At 41.0% G+C, this 15,516-nt stretch overlaps 1 protein-coding gene across 2 annotated transcripts in view; it reads right to left on the reverse strand.

Moving 5' to 3' along the window:
• Positions 1 to 15,516, reverse strand: part of COL2A1 (collagen type II alpha 1 chain) — a 91,435-nt gene that overhangs the window by 26,858 nt on the left and 49,061 nt on the right. For both annotated transcript variants that reach the window (XM_081936533.1, XM_081936532.1), the window contains 12 exons: positions 14,184 to 14,291; positions 12,191 to 12,244; positions 10,451 to 10,549; positions 8,169 to 8,222; positions 6,729 to 6,827; positions 5,571 to 5,624; positions 4,508 to 4,561; positions 3,473 to 3,526; positions 2,665 to 2,718; positions 1,191 to 1,235; positions 964 to 1,062; positions 6 to 113 (listed from right to left, as the gene is read on the reverse strand). In XM_081936533.1, coding sequence (XP_081792659.1) covers positions 6 to 113; positions 964 to 1,062; positions 1,191 to 1,235; positions 2,665 to 2,718; positions 3,473 to 3,526; positions 4,508 to 4,561; positions 5,571 to 5,624; positions 6,729 to 6,827; positions 8,169 to 8,222; positions 10,451 to 10,549; positions 12,191 to 12,244; positions 14,184 to 14,291 — 882 coding nt within the window. The remainder of the gene's footprint in view (positions 1 to 5; positions 114 to 963; positions 1,063 to 1,190; positions 1,236 to 2,664; positions 2,719 to 3,472; positions 3,527 to 4,507; positions 4,562 to 5,570; positions 5,625 to 6,728; positions 6,828 to 8,168; positions 8,223 to 10,450; positions 10,550 to 12,190; positions 12,245 to 14,183; positions 14,292 to 15,516) is intronic.

Consider the following 15,516-nt stretch of genomic DNA (forward strand, 5'->3'; position numbering starts at 1 on the left):
CTTACCCTGTCTCCCTTTGGTCCAGGAATACCTCCAGCTCCTCTCTCACCAGGCATTCCCTGCAGACCTGGGGGGCCTTGGGCTCCAGGAGGCCCAGCAGGGCCAGCTGCACCCTAGGCAAGAAAAACAATATAGGTCACAACATGGAACTGCACTAGATAATGGTCAGAGGACAGCCTGCTTGTTGCAATGGTTAAAGCAACAAGCTAGAACCTGGGAGTTGTAGTCCTGCCTTAGGCATAAAGCCAGCTAGGTTATTCTGGGCCAGTCTATCTGTCAGGCCTGGAAGCCATCTTTTGCACTGGCCCTTCAGGCCTGCCACATTTAGTGCGGTGGAAAATTGGGAGAGGGGATTGTAGGAAGCTGGGGAGATATATAGTCATAACAACATTCCTTTCTCTGAGAGTCAAGGCCATTCAGCCCTGCACCTGGAGTGGTGTGACTGGGAGGCATCTCCAGTTGGGACGGTGCTTTGATTGGACCATGTGATGGACATGTGGGTGCGAGGACAGGGGCTTGGACTTTCTTTTGGGTGGGAAAAACCTGGAAGCTTTCAGATTCGGGTTTTCCCAGATGTGCCAATATGACATCTCTAATAAAATGGAACTTTGAGGAAGTTCAAGCCTCAGATTCTTATTTCGTTGGGGGTGTTACTTGGAACCCTGACATTATCTTTCTCAGCCTTAGAAGGGAAGCAATGGCAAACTTGCCAAAAAATTGCAAAGAACTGAAGCAGTCTTCTCCAACCTGGTGCTTTCCAGATGTGATGGATTTCAACATCCAATCCACACCGACCAAAGCATTGTGGAACTTGATTAAGCACTTCTAGTGGGTACCAAGCTGGGAAAGGCTCTTCCAGAAGACTCCAATGCCACTTTTTTTTCTTTTGGTTGGCAGCCACTAGGTGGCAAAACTTATCAGCTTCATTACAGAGGAAGAAAATAAGGCAAAGAAGTAGCCTACCTTGGGTCCATCAGTACCAGGGGTTCCGGGAAGCCCTCTAGCACCACCCAAACCTTGGGCACCTGCAGGTCCGCGTTCTCCTGGGAAGCCACGTTCACCCTACAAAGGAGAGATTTTCCTTAGTGCCATTGGGAATCTATACGGATAAGTAGTGAGCCCAGCTGCTGTTTCAGCAGCTCTATTTATGAGTAAGTTCAGGGGCTCAAATTGAACTGTAGGTGACTTACTCTGGGACCAACAAGACCAGGAGCACCAGCTTCTCCAGGAACACCCTGAAACCAAAACAAAAGAGTTAAAAACAGGAGGAGAGGGAAAGAAGCTTTTAACGTACCTTCCTAAAACTTGCACGACTCCCTACTAGCCATTTAGAAATATGGCAAGCTAAAAAAAACCACCCCAAATCCATAGATCCAGGTGAAGAATAATTCAACTCACACATTCACTTTTAATTTGGATGAACATATTTTCAGCTTTTTCATTTTTAAATATTACTTTTAAGGTCATATTGAGGGGGGGGGGAGAAACCTTTACAAGGCAAAGTCATAATGAGAATTATATTCTGGAGAAATTGGGTGCGTTTCTGATCACCCGTGGCCATGGTTGAAAAGTATGATCAATATGATGAGTCTGTCTATTGTTACAAAGAGTTAAGTGGTTCTATGAACACCTGAAAGACAAATATCAGCATTTTGGAGTGATATATTGCTTCCTGCACTGTATACCTACTGAATATCTCAGCAGTGATTCATAATTTCTGTTTAGCAGTAGCGGAGGGTTCCCTTGGCTGCCTTGAAACATCTAATTTATTTTTCATACTGAAAATCTGCTGGTTGAATATAAGCAGCTTTTCAGGGGGTATTTTTATCCCCTGATAAAGTATCAACATTCTGCTTATTTCTTCTGCTGGTGATGTCATTATGAGGATGATGTTTATTTCTCTATTATTTTTACTCTTCCTCCATCACCACACACCACACTAAGCATTATATATCAGTAATGTATCCATAAATCTTAATTTCTGATATAACAATCACAAGCTTTTTCTGATTGCTGCCCGATAAACCCCACAGTGCCTCTACATTCAAACTCAGTTAACATCTTCAAACATAAGTTGGATGGTTATTTAGCAGAGATTTTCTAGTAGACCCTGCATTGAGCAGGTGATTGAACGAAATGCTTTCTACAGTCCATTCCAACATCTATGATATTATCCCTTACAGACACTAATTTATCAGCCTGGGGATATTCAGCATGCAAACACAGAATGCCCAGTGCAAACTAATATACTTCCTGAAGTATATTTTTTTCATCAGAAAAAATGATTTCATAAGAAACTCCTCTCCGTGTCCCTGCACAATTCTGCTATTCTATAGTTTTGCTTAACTGCTAATGAATAATTTATAATCCATCAGGATCAGGAGGGGCCAAGTTGCCATCCCACCCACCAAAAAGTAGTTTTTTCAGAAGAATTCTTTTGTTGCACCCAACCACTATCCTTTCAATGATTAGTGACTATTTAACTAGTGCGTTCTGAAAGATGTACAGTACGTGTATTATCCTCAAGCTCAATGTAAAATTCAATCTACTTCCGCATCTAGAAGCTATTTTGAATCTATAGAAAAGACGTAGTAAAGACTGCATGCCGGACTGGTAAGTATCTATGTTGTGTGTACTAAATGGGGATTCATATTTATTACTTACTTGGTCACCTGGTTTTCCACCTTCACCTGGAGGGCCTGAGGGTCCTGGAAGTCCCTGAAAGCAAGAGGTTATTTTAGTATTAGGAAGTTTCACTTCGTTCTCTTCAAGAAGTAACATCCTGCCTCAGCTAAGTGGATTCAGTGCAGAAAAAGGATTTTTAGATCCAAAGGAACAATAATTAATTTACCATCAAACGTGAAATAAGTCTAGCACTAGATTGGACAATAGTAACCCTCTACCTAGATGATGGGACAACTATAGATACATTCCTATTGTGGCTCTCAAACATCTGCAACAAAACTACATCTGCCTAACTGAGCACCTCTGATTAATACATAACCCCAATTCAGCCCCATTCATTAATTCTCTCTCTTCCAGAGTTTTTTTCCTGTGCAAACCGTGAGGCATATATAAGCCTCTGGGATGTGCCAGGAATCCAACTGGGTCCAGGAAAAGAGGTGCTAGACCGACTAAATAAAAATAGTACTTTCCTTGTTGCTTCCCTAGTACCTGATAAAATTATGTGGCAGGAAGTTATCAACAAATGCAACCCTGAAAACATGTATACATCCTTGAACCAGATAAAATTCAATACGATAGACAGATTTCGTGTGCTTTCAGCAGGAATTAGGTAGTCTTTTCTTTCTGCCTGTATCTATTTTTACTCCCCTGCACAAGCAGATTTACTTGTTAGGAGTGCGGGGTGGTGGTGGGGGGGTGGGGGCAGAGACAGGGACGTACTGTCCTCCAGACAGAGTAACTATAATACTATTTATTCTAGTAAATAGAATAGAATTGCTGTACTTACTTGGAATCCAGATGGTCCAGGGGCACCTTGTTCACCTCTCTCTCCAACAGCCCCCTGCAAATATCATCATCATCATCATCAAAAGCAACAACAACACTGTAAGACTAACAAGAAGTAGGGAGATATAAGTAATGTAATCAAAAATCAGAGATTACCTAAAGATTATTTACAGTTATTAAATGGATTCATACGCTCTTCCATAATGGACCACCCACCATCAATGTATCTATTAAGTTATTGGAAATCCCTCAATTTCAATATAATTACATGTTCTTTGTGTAGCTGTTGTGTTGAGCCCTCAACAGTACAGTGCCAAGTTCTATTACTCATTACTAATAAATTCTACGGTTCTGCTGTGATCATCACCATCTTCTCCCACTGCTTCGTTTCCTCCTTTGCGGCAAAATTCACTTTCTATCCATAAGTTACAGCTCTTCTCATACTTTTCAGCAATGTAGGAAATGAAAGTGTGAGAAAAGAGGGTGATGGTCACAGCGAAACCACAACATTCGCAAACCTGAGTAAGCAATTGACATTCTACTGCTGATAGGTCAACACGTAGTGTGATATAGTGTTTGAACTATGAAGACTGGATTAAAATTCATCTGCTTATTGGAACATCCTGGGCCAGTCTCAGCCTAATTTATTCCACAAGACTTTTGCAAGGAAAGTGAAATATGAAGAAAACCAGATGCGACTCTTTGGGATGTTTACAGGAAAAAATAGATATAAATATAATAAAGAAACAAACGTTACTCATACAGAATACTCTCCTTGCAAATAAAAGAGAATGAACAATAAATATTGTATCCAACTAATTGAATCCAATGAAGGACAGTGAGTTTTGCTTAAATAATCTTCTGCATGATCACTTTCTGATCATAACAAGTCAAAAGGAAATCCCACTAATCCTCATAAAGGCTCAGTCTCCCTAAACCTAGGAAAAGATGATTTTTGCCTCCTTTCAGTAATGTTTGTATCTAGGTGATCTGGAGATGGCATCCTCCAAAAGATAAAAAGAAAGCAAATACTCACAGCAGGCCCTGGTGGTCCAGCTGCTCCTGTCTCACCATCTTTGCCAGGAAGACCCTGAGAGAAACAGGTGCAGACAAAGAGCCTTCATCGATTATGTCAACTCTCCTTCCTTTGCCCCTTAGCTATACGCAGCCAATAATTCTGGCTCTGGGAGGAGGAGGAGGAGGAGGAGGAGGAGGAGGAGGAGGGGGAGGAAAATCACTCTCATTTGGGGGGGGGGTTAGTCCTATTTCTGGAATCTCTCCCTTCTGTTCTTTCAATAATTCTCAAAGAGAAAAATGTTCGATCAGACAAATTTGTCAAGATTTGTCCAAATGGAATGAAAATTTGTAACTTTTGGAAGAAATCTAGGATTGCTTGCTCCTTGCTGAGGGTAGCAGGCACTCCAAAGTGTGCAACTAGCAATTATAAAAGTGTGGCACAAATGCACTTCACCCTTGTACCTGTTGGCATTAGTTGCTCTGTACGTAAGTAAAATGTTCAAGAAAGGAAAGAGACCTGGAGATGTGATGTACCTATATGTTGAGGCTTCTAAAGCATGTGCATAATTATTAAATTTCCCCAATACTGCCACTCTGAACAAACAAAATCGCTTTCCAAATAGTTCAAGGTTCTGCATCCCTTTCCAGACAATTCTAGCAAACTAATGTTTCGTTGTAAGAAATTGGGTTGATGAGCATCCTTGTGAATAGATTTGTGGGAAACTTGAAGAACAAAGAACAGTTTTACTTACAGGGAGAAAAACGCAGCACTGAGTTGTATAATTAGTTTTAATGTGCTTCTGTGCCAGCACTGATTTGTTTGCATAGTTGGTCATGATAATTATTTCCCAAAGTCTCTCATCACTGAATCTCAGTACTTACGATCTCAGCTAATATCTGCCTTATGCAGATGTGGAGTAAGAAGGCAAGAAGAGGATGGTCTCTTTTTTTGAGCGATATGGAGAAACTGAGTTATTTTTTTTTACTACACGGTGAGGCTGTGTTATTTAACTTTTTACAGAAAGTATATAAACAAACAGCAAAAGGCTTTTTAACAGTAGAAGGATGTAGAGTAAACTCACTCGTAATCCAGGAGCACCAGGTAGCCCCTTCTCGCCAGGTTTACCACCTTCACCCTAAATAGAAAGATGAACAAAATAACTTATAAGAACATTTTACTAAAGATAAAAGATCCACTTGAAGACACTCTACGTCTCAAACTCTGTGTCCTCCTATCTTACTCTTTCGCCACTGATATAGTGTGTTATAGGACTACAGTAACTATTTGCCTTCATTTGTGATTGCGGAACCTACTGAGAGAAAAGGAAATGAGAAGAAAACAGGAGACAATTTTTTATTTATAGGACTTAAGCATAGTTGGGAGAAAAAGGGAAAAAATATAAAATTAGGTAAACCATCTGATTATGGTTAAATAATGAGTACTTATTTCTGGTGAGTAGATATCTGGACTGAATAGTGCACTTTTTGGGAAATATCTAATGGGATAAAGGTTCCCATCACAAATATGTGCTAGTCGTTCCCGACTCTAGGGGGCAGTGCTCATCTCCGTTTCAAAACTGAAGAGCCAGCGCTGTCCAAAGACCTCTCTGTGGTCACGTGGCCGGCATGACAAAACACTGAAGGCGCATGGAACGCTTTTACCTTCCCACCAAAAGTCAACCCTATTTTTCTACTTGCATTTTTCGTGCTTTTGAACTGATAGGCTGGCAGAAGCTGGGACAAGTAACGGGAGCTCACTCTGTTACACGGCCCTAGGGATTCAAACCACCAAACTGCCGACCTTTCAACCAACAAGCTCAGTGTCTTAGCCACTGAGCCACTAGAAGTAATGTACGCTATTGTTAATTTTAGAGTAAGAGTTGGTTGTATTTCTTATCTACAGCTGTATCAAAAAGTCAGAAGCTTCTTTTTTTCTCTCCTTTTTCCACACTTTTATCTGGCATTTGGTCTGATTCTTTCTGCTTTCTTTCTTTTTTCTTGCTTGTTTACTTTTTATTCATGTTTTCAAAATGTAACCAAATCGTACTTTTAAAAAAGGACTACAGTAACTACCCAAATTGGGGAGAGCAGAAAAAGTATGGTAAATAAGGGGAAATGTTGCCTACGTTGGAGAACTCAACAGACCTCTCTGTTAGCTGCCCAAATGTCATACCTGCTCTCTATTTGCCTTCAAAACTGCCTGGGCCCTGCTTCTAAGAGTCAAATATAGCTTCACTTACATTAGCACCTTTGGGGCCTGGGAAACCCATGACACCAGGCTGACCACGAGCACCTTGAGGACCAGGTGGGCCAGGCCGTCCATCTTCACCCGGAACACCCTAGAGAGAGGGAGAAAGGTATAGGCATCCATTGCTACAACCGGTAAATGGCAAGCCACTATAGACCTAGTTCAGTAGAAATGCTAACTTGGCCTGGAAAAGAGGCTGTTTGCTTTATTAACCTTTTTTAATAGGTCAGTGTAAAATTGGTCTATAACAGGGATCGGCAATCTTAAACACTCAAGGAGCCACAAAGGTCCTAACCAGAAACCCCCCCTTCAATTCTGGAGCCGACTGGAAATCCGGTTTTCCCCACCATAGAGTCTCCTCCTAGCACGGAATCCTTTTTCCTTTATCTGTCCTAACCGAAAACCATATCAATTGTGGAGCTGACCGGAAAACCCGCCATAGAAACTCTTGCCATAGAGTCTCCTCCTGGCACACCCTGCTTCCCCCCAACCGGAAGCTCCTCTCAAAATTGTGGCTCCTGGTGACAGGGAGCCGCAGCAGAAGGATGAAAAAGCCACATGCGGCTCCGGAGCCACATGCGGCCCCAGAACTACATGTGGTTCCAGAGCTGCAGTTTGCTGACCCCTGGTCTATAATATAATGATATTCATTCACCCTTCTTCATGCTGTTTGTTGTGGGATCAATTATCCTATGAAAGTTTTCAAAGAGTTATTGTGGTCTAGAGCAGGGGTCCCCAACCTGTGAGATGCAGCCCAGTAGTGGGCTGTGAGGGGTTTGCAACTGGGTCAAGGGAACGACAGGTGAGTGCACACGCATGTGCATCCTTACTTGAGCGAGCAGCAGCAAGCACGTTTGCTCCATTTGTGTGAGCAGTAGGCACACATGCGCACCATTCGTGGAAATGGAGCTGTGCACGCACATGCGCACATGCCGGCCACTTGTGCAAACCATCCCCTCCCTCCCACCAGTCCACAAAGCCGGAAACATTGGGGAACTCTGGTCTAGAGGTAAAAGTGTTGGATTAGGATTGTGAAGTTGCAAGTTTTAAGCCACCATTATCTAAGGAATTATACTAGATACATTTTCTTAGCAATTCTTTCTTAGCCCAACCTACCCATAAATTTGCAATTGTGGGGATCAAACAAATATGAGATCCCCTATAAGCTATCCTGAGACCTGGAAGCAAGACAGAATGCACATCTCACTAATAAGAATATTAAGAATAACAACAATGGATTCATCAAGTATAGAAATACATGTTTTCTTGTATACATCCATCCATCCATCCATCCATCCATCCATCCATCCATCCATCCATCCATCCATATGAGTATACATGAAAACGTGTGTGTGTGTGTGTGTGTGTGTGTGTGTGTGTGTGTGTGTGTGTATGCATGCCACAAGAGGAAAAGGAACAGAATTTCACTTACAGATGGGCCAACTTTGCCTTGAGCACCAGCATCCCCAGGGCGACCAGTGAGACCCTAGTAAGAAGAGGTTATAAAAAAAGGAAATTAAGATAGTTTCAGACTTCTTCAAGTGTTGCCAAGAAAATTAATTTACCCAGTGCTTTCATTGTCTCAAGCCTTAGGAACAATAGGTGAAGCAAAATGCCCAAGATAACTGGCTAAAAGATTGCAGAATCTGTTTTTATTTTTATTTTTTTCTTTCTTTCTCTTTCTTTTCTTTCTCTTTCCATTATCTATCTATCATCTATCTATCTATCTATCTATCTATCTATCTATCTATCTATCTATCTATCTATCATCTATCTATCTATCTATCTATCTATCTATCTATCTATCTATCTATCATCTATCTATCTATCTATCTATCTATCTATCTATCTATCTATCATCTATCTATCTATCTATCTATCATCTATCTATCTATCATCTATCTACCTACCTACCTACCTACCTACCTACCTACCTACCTACCTATATCTGCCTGCCTGCCTGTCTACCTACCTATCATATCTGTCTGTCTATCTATTTACTTACCTATCTATCATGTCTGTCGTCTATCTATCTATCTATCTATCTATCTATCTATCTATCTATCTATCTATCTATCTATCTATCTATCTATCTATCTATCCACCCACCCCACTTTCCAAAGCAACTCTTGAAATCTTTGTCTAGTCAAAAGAGTGTAGCATTTTAAGTGACACATCAAAAGAAATCACAAATAAAAATGATCCTGTTACCGCTGTAAATGCAATTGCTACTGTCAAACTGCTCATAACTTTTTCTGTCTGTTTCAAACATTCTAACTCACACCTGGCACTGAAAATCGGGCAGATCTACAAATTTAAACCTGCAGAAGTTTTCTGAGTCAAGTTCGTTCAAAAAGGGACTCTTACGGACACAAAACTTAATCTGGAAGCTCTGAGAATTATGGATGCCACAAAACTGGCTTAGCATATTTGAGCTGCAAAAAATGGAAAATTAAAACAATTTTCTGTATCCACTTGATGCCATCTAGTGGTTACTTATAACTCATATCTAAATTGCTCTACTATAGTAGAAGTACCCTATGTATACGCTTCTCCTCTCCTCTAAATCTAATAATAATAACTTCAGTGGTAGTGAACATAACTGCAATGTCCATCAACTGTAGCATGCAATGAAATAAAGCAAATATGAGGTACTCAGGTTGTATGACATTATTTCATTATGAAGTTGCATCAGGCATAGTATATTTTTAACCAGATACAAAATGCAAAAGAGCTCCACACTGTCTCTTACAGACGATCCTCATTGAACAATAACTATTGAGACTGGCAACCTAGTTGCTAAGTGAAGCAGTTGCTAAGTGAATCTGTAACTATGCTGATGATCTTACTTCGGCTTTTCTTTGCTTTTCAGACCCGCAAAGCTCATAAATGTGAGGACTGGTTGCTAAACGAGGCAGATGCTATAACAAAGACTGTTTGCATAACCCCTTCCTTTAAAAAACAAAAATAGAGACTTAAAGCAAAATGTACCCAATTCTTTAGAAATGCTTTAATCCATCTGTATAAACCCAACCTGAAGCCACAGCAGTGTGAGTGCTTTTGGTTTCTCTACATAAAAAGAATGTTTTCTACTACTCGACATCAGCTGGGTATCAGGTGTATATACTATACTGTATATATACAGCAATACTAAGAAGACAGGTCTTCTCAGTTTAAGTGATATTCTTCCACAGTGATGTAGAAATCACCTACACCAGTGATAGCAAATCTGTGGCATGCGTGCCACAGGTGGCATGTGGAGCCATTTCTGAGGGCACAGGAGGCATTGCCCTCTCAGCTCCAGCGAGCATGCACATGCTGGCCAGCTGATTTTTGGCCTTGATTTTCGATTGTTTTTCACCCTCCGGAGACTTCAGGGAAGCCTCCTGAAGCCTCCGAAGGGCGAAAAATGGCCCAACGCCTAAACCGGAAGTTTAGGAATTTTTCTGGCCTCTGGAGGGCCTGCAGAGGGGTGGCTGTTTTCGCCCTTGCCAGTCTCCAAGAAAACTGTGCACATGCACAGAACTGGGCCCTCCTGCTGCCCCGCACATGTGCAGGGTGCACGGCGCAGGATTAAATTATGGGGTAGACACATGAGCGCACACATGCTTTTGGCACCCAAGGTGAAAAAGGTTTGCCATCACTGACCTAGACTTCTTCACAATTTGGGGGCATCTTCTTTATAAGGTTTATTCAATTCCACATTGATCTTACCCGGGCGCCAGGCAGGCCAGGTTCTCCAGGTCGTCCAGGATCTCCAGGGGCACCTTTGAGTCCCCCAAGGCCAGGGGGGCCACGTTCTCCAGGAGCACCCTATTTAAGGAAGATTTAAGCAAGAAATACATTAGTCAAAGATTTTCTGAAGAATACCAGGAAAATCTGTATTTGGCTCAATAACCTACCATCACTCTGGACACACCTACATTATACAGGTGGTCCTTGAGTTACGACCACAATTGAGCCCAAAATATTTGTTGCTAAAATGAAACATTTTTAAAGTGAGCTTTGCCCCATTTTACGACTTTTCGTGCCAAAGTTGTTAAGAGAATCATTGCATTTGTTAAGTTAGCAACACGGTTGTTATTATTATTATTATTATTAGCGTTTATAAAAATGAACCAGTTGCCAAGCATCTGAATTTTGACCACGTGGCCAAAGGGATGCTGCAACAGTTGTAAGTGTAAAAAACAGCCCTAAGCAGGGATGGGTTGCTACCGGTTCACTTCATGTGCTTGCATAGTTGAGTGTAAATTGTTCTGCGCATGCGCAGAATATGAAAAAATGATTAAAAACCAAGCTGGCAATGGCAGCGGTGACCGAGGAAACGGTTCAGGTGCGTGGCCAGCTTGCCGTCTCTACCGGTTCGGCAACCCAGTCCCAGTTTCCACTACTGGTTGGCCTTAACCGATGTGAAACGGTAGCAACCCACCTCTGGACATAAGTCACTTTTTTCAGTGATGTTGCAACTTTGAATGCTCACTAAATGAACTTTAATATATACAGGACTTCCTGTATATATTAAAGAGGTTTAAAACTCATTTAATTATTCTGACATCCTAAAAAAACCAGAAGGGGTGAGCAGAAGATAAACTAAGTTTGCAATATATCTGCATCCTAATTCTTAATGATTTACCTACATCTGTAGTAAACTAATTGCTCCTAAAGCTAAATTACAAAGGACCGTAGTAACCACAAATGGATTTATTCAGTCATTAAATTTCTCTCCTACCTTCTTCCAGGAGCTCAATTTGGCATTATCTCCTCCAATTTTTTCTCCCAAAGATAACAAAATAGTGAGCTAGGCTGGAAGTGAACAGCCCAAATTTACTCAATGAACTGACCCTAGGGCTGAGCCTGGTCCTAGATTTCTTTGATCCTACTTCAGTAGCTAAGCTACCATACCACACTAGTTCTCCCACAATGATTATGAAAGAATGTAGAACTTTATGAAAGAACTAGAACTTTATGAAAGAACTTAGAACTTTATGAAAGAACTAGAACTTTATGAAACAATATAGGACGATGAAAGAAGGTAATTCTTAGTTTATACTAAATTTGGGGTTTCTTCTTTCTAAATGCATGTTTTCTGCACCCGAATCTAATTGGTAAATTATGGATTTTGGAAGGAAAACTCTATAGGATTGCTCACCCAAACACTATACATCTATGAAATGGATGAGGTGATAAATTTTTCCAAGGAAAAATGTTAATCAATTGATTCTAAGGATATCTTATGACATGTCCAAAATGTGTACACTATGTTTTCTGTGAAAGAATGCACGAGCTAGGAGACTTTTAAAGGAAACGCAGAATGCCATTTTCATACTTCAGATTGCTATTTGTCAATAGTGATAGAAAAAAACAGTCAAAGAACACAAAGAAAAAAAATAGTACCATCTTTCTATTTTTTTTAAAAAAATGTTATTTCAGTGAAAAGGCAGCAACAACACTCACTTTGGGGCCAGCTAATCCATCCTGACCTGGAAAACCACGATTTCCAGGGGAACCCTGAAAGCAAAAAATAATGATGTCAAAGTTAAGGACAGTATCATCATTGTCAAAGATTCGGCAGGAACTCTGGACCACTTCTAGCTCTTTTAGAACAAGGACACACAGCAGAAGCAAGAACCCTCAGTAGGCTACCACCGCTGGTGAGTGCACTAACAATATAACTACTATACACAAGAAATACCTTGTGTGGATCTAAATAATATAACCTGTTCTAAGGGAACAGCCTTGATGGCTCTTAAGACCATTTTACATAGTAGGGCACCTCCATTTCTGCCATTCCCAGATGTACATTTCTGTGATGCCAATTTGGCATCTGCCTTTGGCATAAGAGCCAACTTATTTTCCAACAGAAAAAAGGTTTAAATTGGAAAACTCTGTACTCTTCAGAATGGGAGGCAGGCCATTTCCCCACTGGAAAGACGTTGGGCATTATCATCTTCCCAATTCCTGCATTTTGGCTATCCCAACAGGTGCTATAAAGCAAAGGTTGAATTGGCAACCATATTTCTCCCTTTCAATAGCCCAGGCAAAGCAAATAAGGATGGAAACAATAAAATTCTTCTTTCCAACCACCATGCCCTTAGATTTCTAGAAGAGAGAGAGTATATGGAAGTATACATTTGTGGGTAAGGGGGATTTTTTTTCTATTGCATTATGGCCACTTAGAGCAAGGTACATTAACTATGAATGTAACAAGTAACAGCAACAAAGGGTGGTATACTCTGCCCAAATACGATTTTCACTTTATATCTTCTGTGCCATAATGATCCAAACATTTTTGCACTTAAACATGAGTTCACTCTACAGGGGTATTGCATTACAATCTTTTAAAAGATCAAGAGGCAGCTATTTTGGGGTCTAGAATTCAATGGCCTCAAAAATTATGTGTCACTAACGTGACATTATCTTGTATTATCTACTGGGTGGGATACCTTTTATTTGAACAGCTTCAATCAAAACGGCCAACTGTTAAGACACTACTTTAGGCAACGTCCCACCTTAGTTTAATTAATCCTTTGCTTGGAATTTACAGCACTTGTTGGAGAGTCCTTGCTCCAGTTGGGAGAAGGGCTCAAGCAGGGAATAAGCTTAGATTTGCTACATAAACAAAAGAGGGACAGATCTGAACCCCTGAATGCCTTTGACCCTTATTTGGTCTTTCTCAGGCACAAGCTACTAGTCTGGGATGATTCCTGTGAAATAGGCATAGAACAATAAAGTAGCTAGTTTAAAATCTACAATATGGGTCTGGTTGTTTGCACGTGACACCACATTGCTTAGGGCAGGGATGTCAATCTCGATTTCATTGAGGGCCGCATCAGGATTGTGTTTGGGGCAGGGATGTCAATCTCGATTTCATTGAGGGCCGCACCAGGATTGTGTTTGGGGCAGGGATGTCAATCTCGATTTCATTGAGAGCCGCATCAGGATTGTGTTTGGCCTCGGAGGGGGGCACTACGGGGCATGGACAGGGTGGGCATGGCCAACTTGATGTCACTCATCGAGGGCTCCATTTTCAGCTGCAATGGACTCCTGCAGCTCTCTGCCAGCGAAAACAGAGCTTGGGGAGGCTGTGTGTGGCCTGCACAGGCTCTACTTTTGACTGTGATTGGCTCCTGCAGCCCTCTGCTAGTGAAAACTGAGCTCGAGAAGGCCATGCACGGCCTGCCTGGGCTTCGTTTTTGGCTGTAATGGCCTCTTGCAGCCCTCTGCCAGCAAAAAATGGAGATTGGGGAGGCCACGTGTGACTCACTTGAGCTCCATTTTCGCTGGCAGAGGCACCATGGGCCGGTCCTTCACTGTTTCCAGGGCGGGCCTGCAGGCTAGATCTAAGCATCCCGTGGGCCAGATGTGGCTTGCGAGCCTTGAGTTTGACATCCTTGGTCTAGAGACCATTCCACATAGAGGACTACTCCCTGCAAATGATATCACTTACCCTCTCTCCGGGTGGTCCAATTGGTCCTGCAGCTCCTGGTTCACCACGACCTCCTCTCTTCCCTTCTTCACCGGCTGGCCCAGGGGCTCCTTGTGGTCCCCCAGGGCCCTGGGGATGAGAAACAGTAAAGAGGCCTTGTTACATCTTTCATATTCCTTTATCTTTTATCCAATAATGTCAAAAACCTATCAACAGTCACTGTATTTTTAGAAAAACATTTTGAACATTGCCCAGAATTTAGGTGATCCAATTTCTGTAGCAAGGTAACTAGGCAGAGAGGCAATTTCTGGGAGTTTTCATTTTTATCTTTACTATTTCAAGTGCCATTTTCATTGGTACCAGGTGGATTAAATTTTTTAAAAAATTGTTATGGATGGGCAGGACAAGAGTTGGTCCCCTGTTGCCCTAGTCCTGGGCTAAAATCTTTGCTTGAGTGAAAAACTTTAGTTAAGACATTCAGATAGTACTCAAAAGTTATGCTGCATAAAATTGCCAATAATTGTAATTTTGTTTCAAAGCCCCAATAATAGTTGATGGCCATCATCAGATACCTTCTGATATTGTGTTTGAAAGAGAAGTTATGAGACGGGTATAAATTACTCAGCCTTCTTACCCCTAAATATCAAAGCTAAGGGATGAGTGATCTCTCCCCCTCTCTCTCTCTCTCTCTCTCTCTCTCTCTCTCTCTCTCTCTCTCTCTCTCTCTCTCTCCCTCTAGCAAAAAGGCAGCTTACATTAGAATGAGCAAATGGAAAGAGCTACTTTATTTTCATAAAACTTGTAGCTCTGAGTTTCTCTAGTTATCTGATGGGGATAAATATTTATGGAAGCATAAATTCTATGAGCCATTCATCTTACACTCTATTCATCTAAATAAAACTTGCATCATAGCTTTATCAAATTCTAGTGATTTGTTTTCTAGAAACTGGTACCTTTGAAAATTCTCATCCTATTTTAACATTTATCACTGTTCAGATGGCAGTATACACATGGAACACAGTGTTAACACTGATGTTTTTAAATTAGAAGGCACACTTTTAATATAAACAAAAATTAAGTTCCATCCTTTGGATGTTGCTAGGTAAAAAAGCAATGCTATCTAAAATTAACGAAGGACATAAAAATATGGTTCAGTATAATCTGGAAAATCCAGACAATCTCTTAAATTGCAGGAATACCAAAACTGCATTTTATCTATGAAGGCTGATGAACTACATAATAAAATTTTTATAAAAATGGCACTAAAGAACTTCACAGAGCAAGCCCATCCTGCAATGGGCCATTTATAACCATCTAAAAATAATGTATAAATTGGTGAATGAATCATTGTTGA

Source organism: Natrix helvetica (assembly GCF_964273705.1).
Source record: "Natrix helvetica genome assembly, chromosome: 1".
NCBI lineage: Eukaryota > Metazoa > Chordata > Lepidosauria > Squamata > Natricidae > Natrix > Natrix helvetica.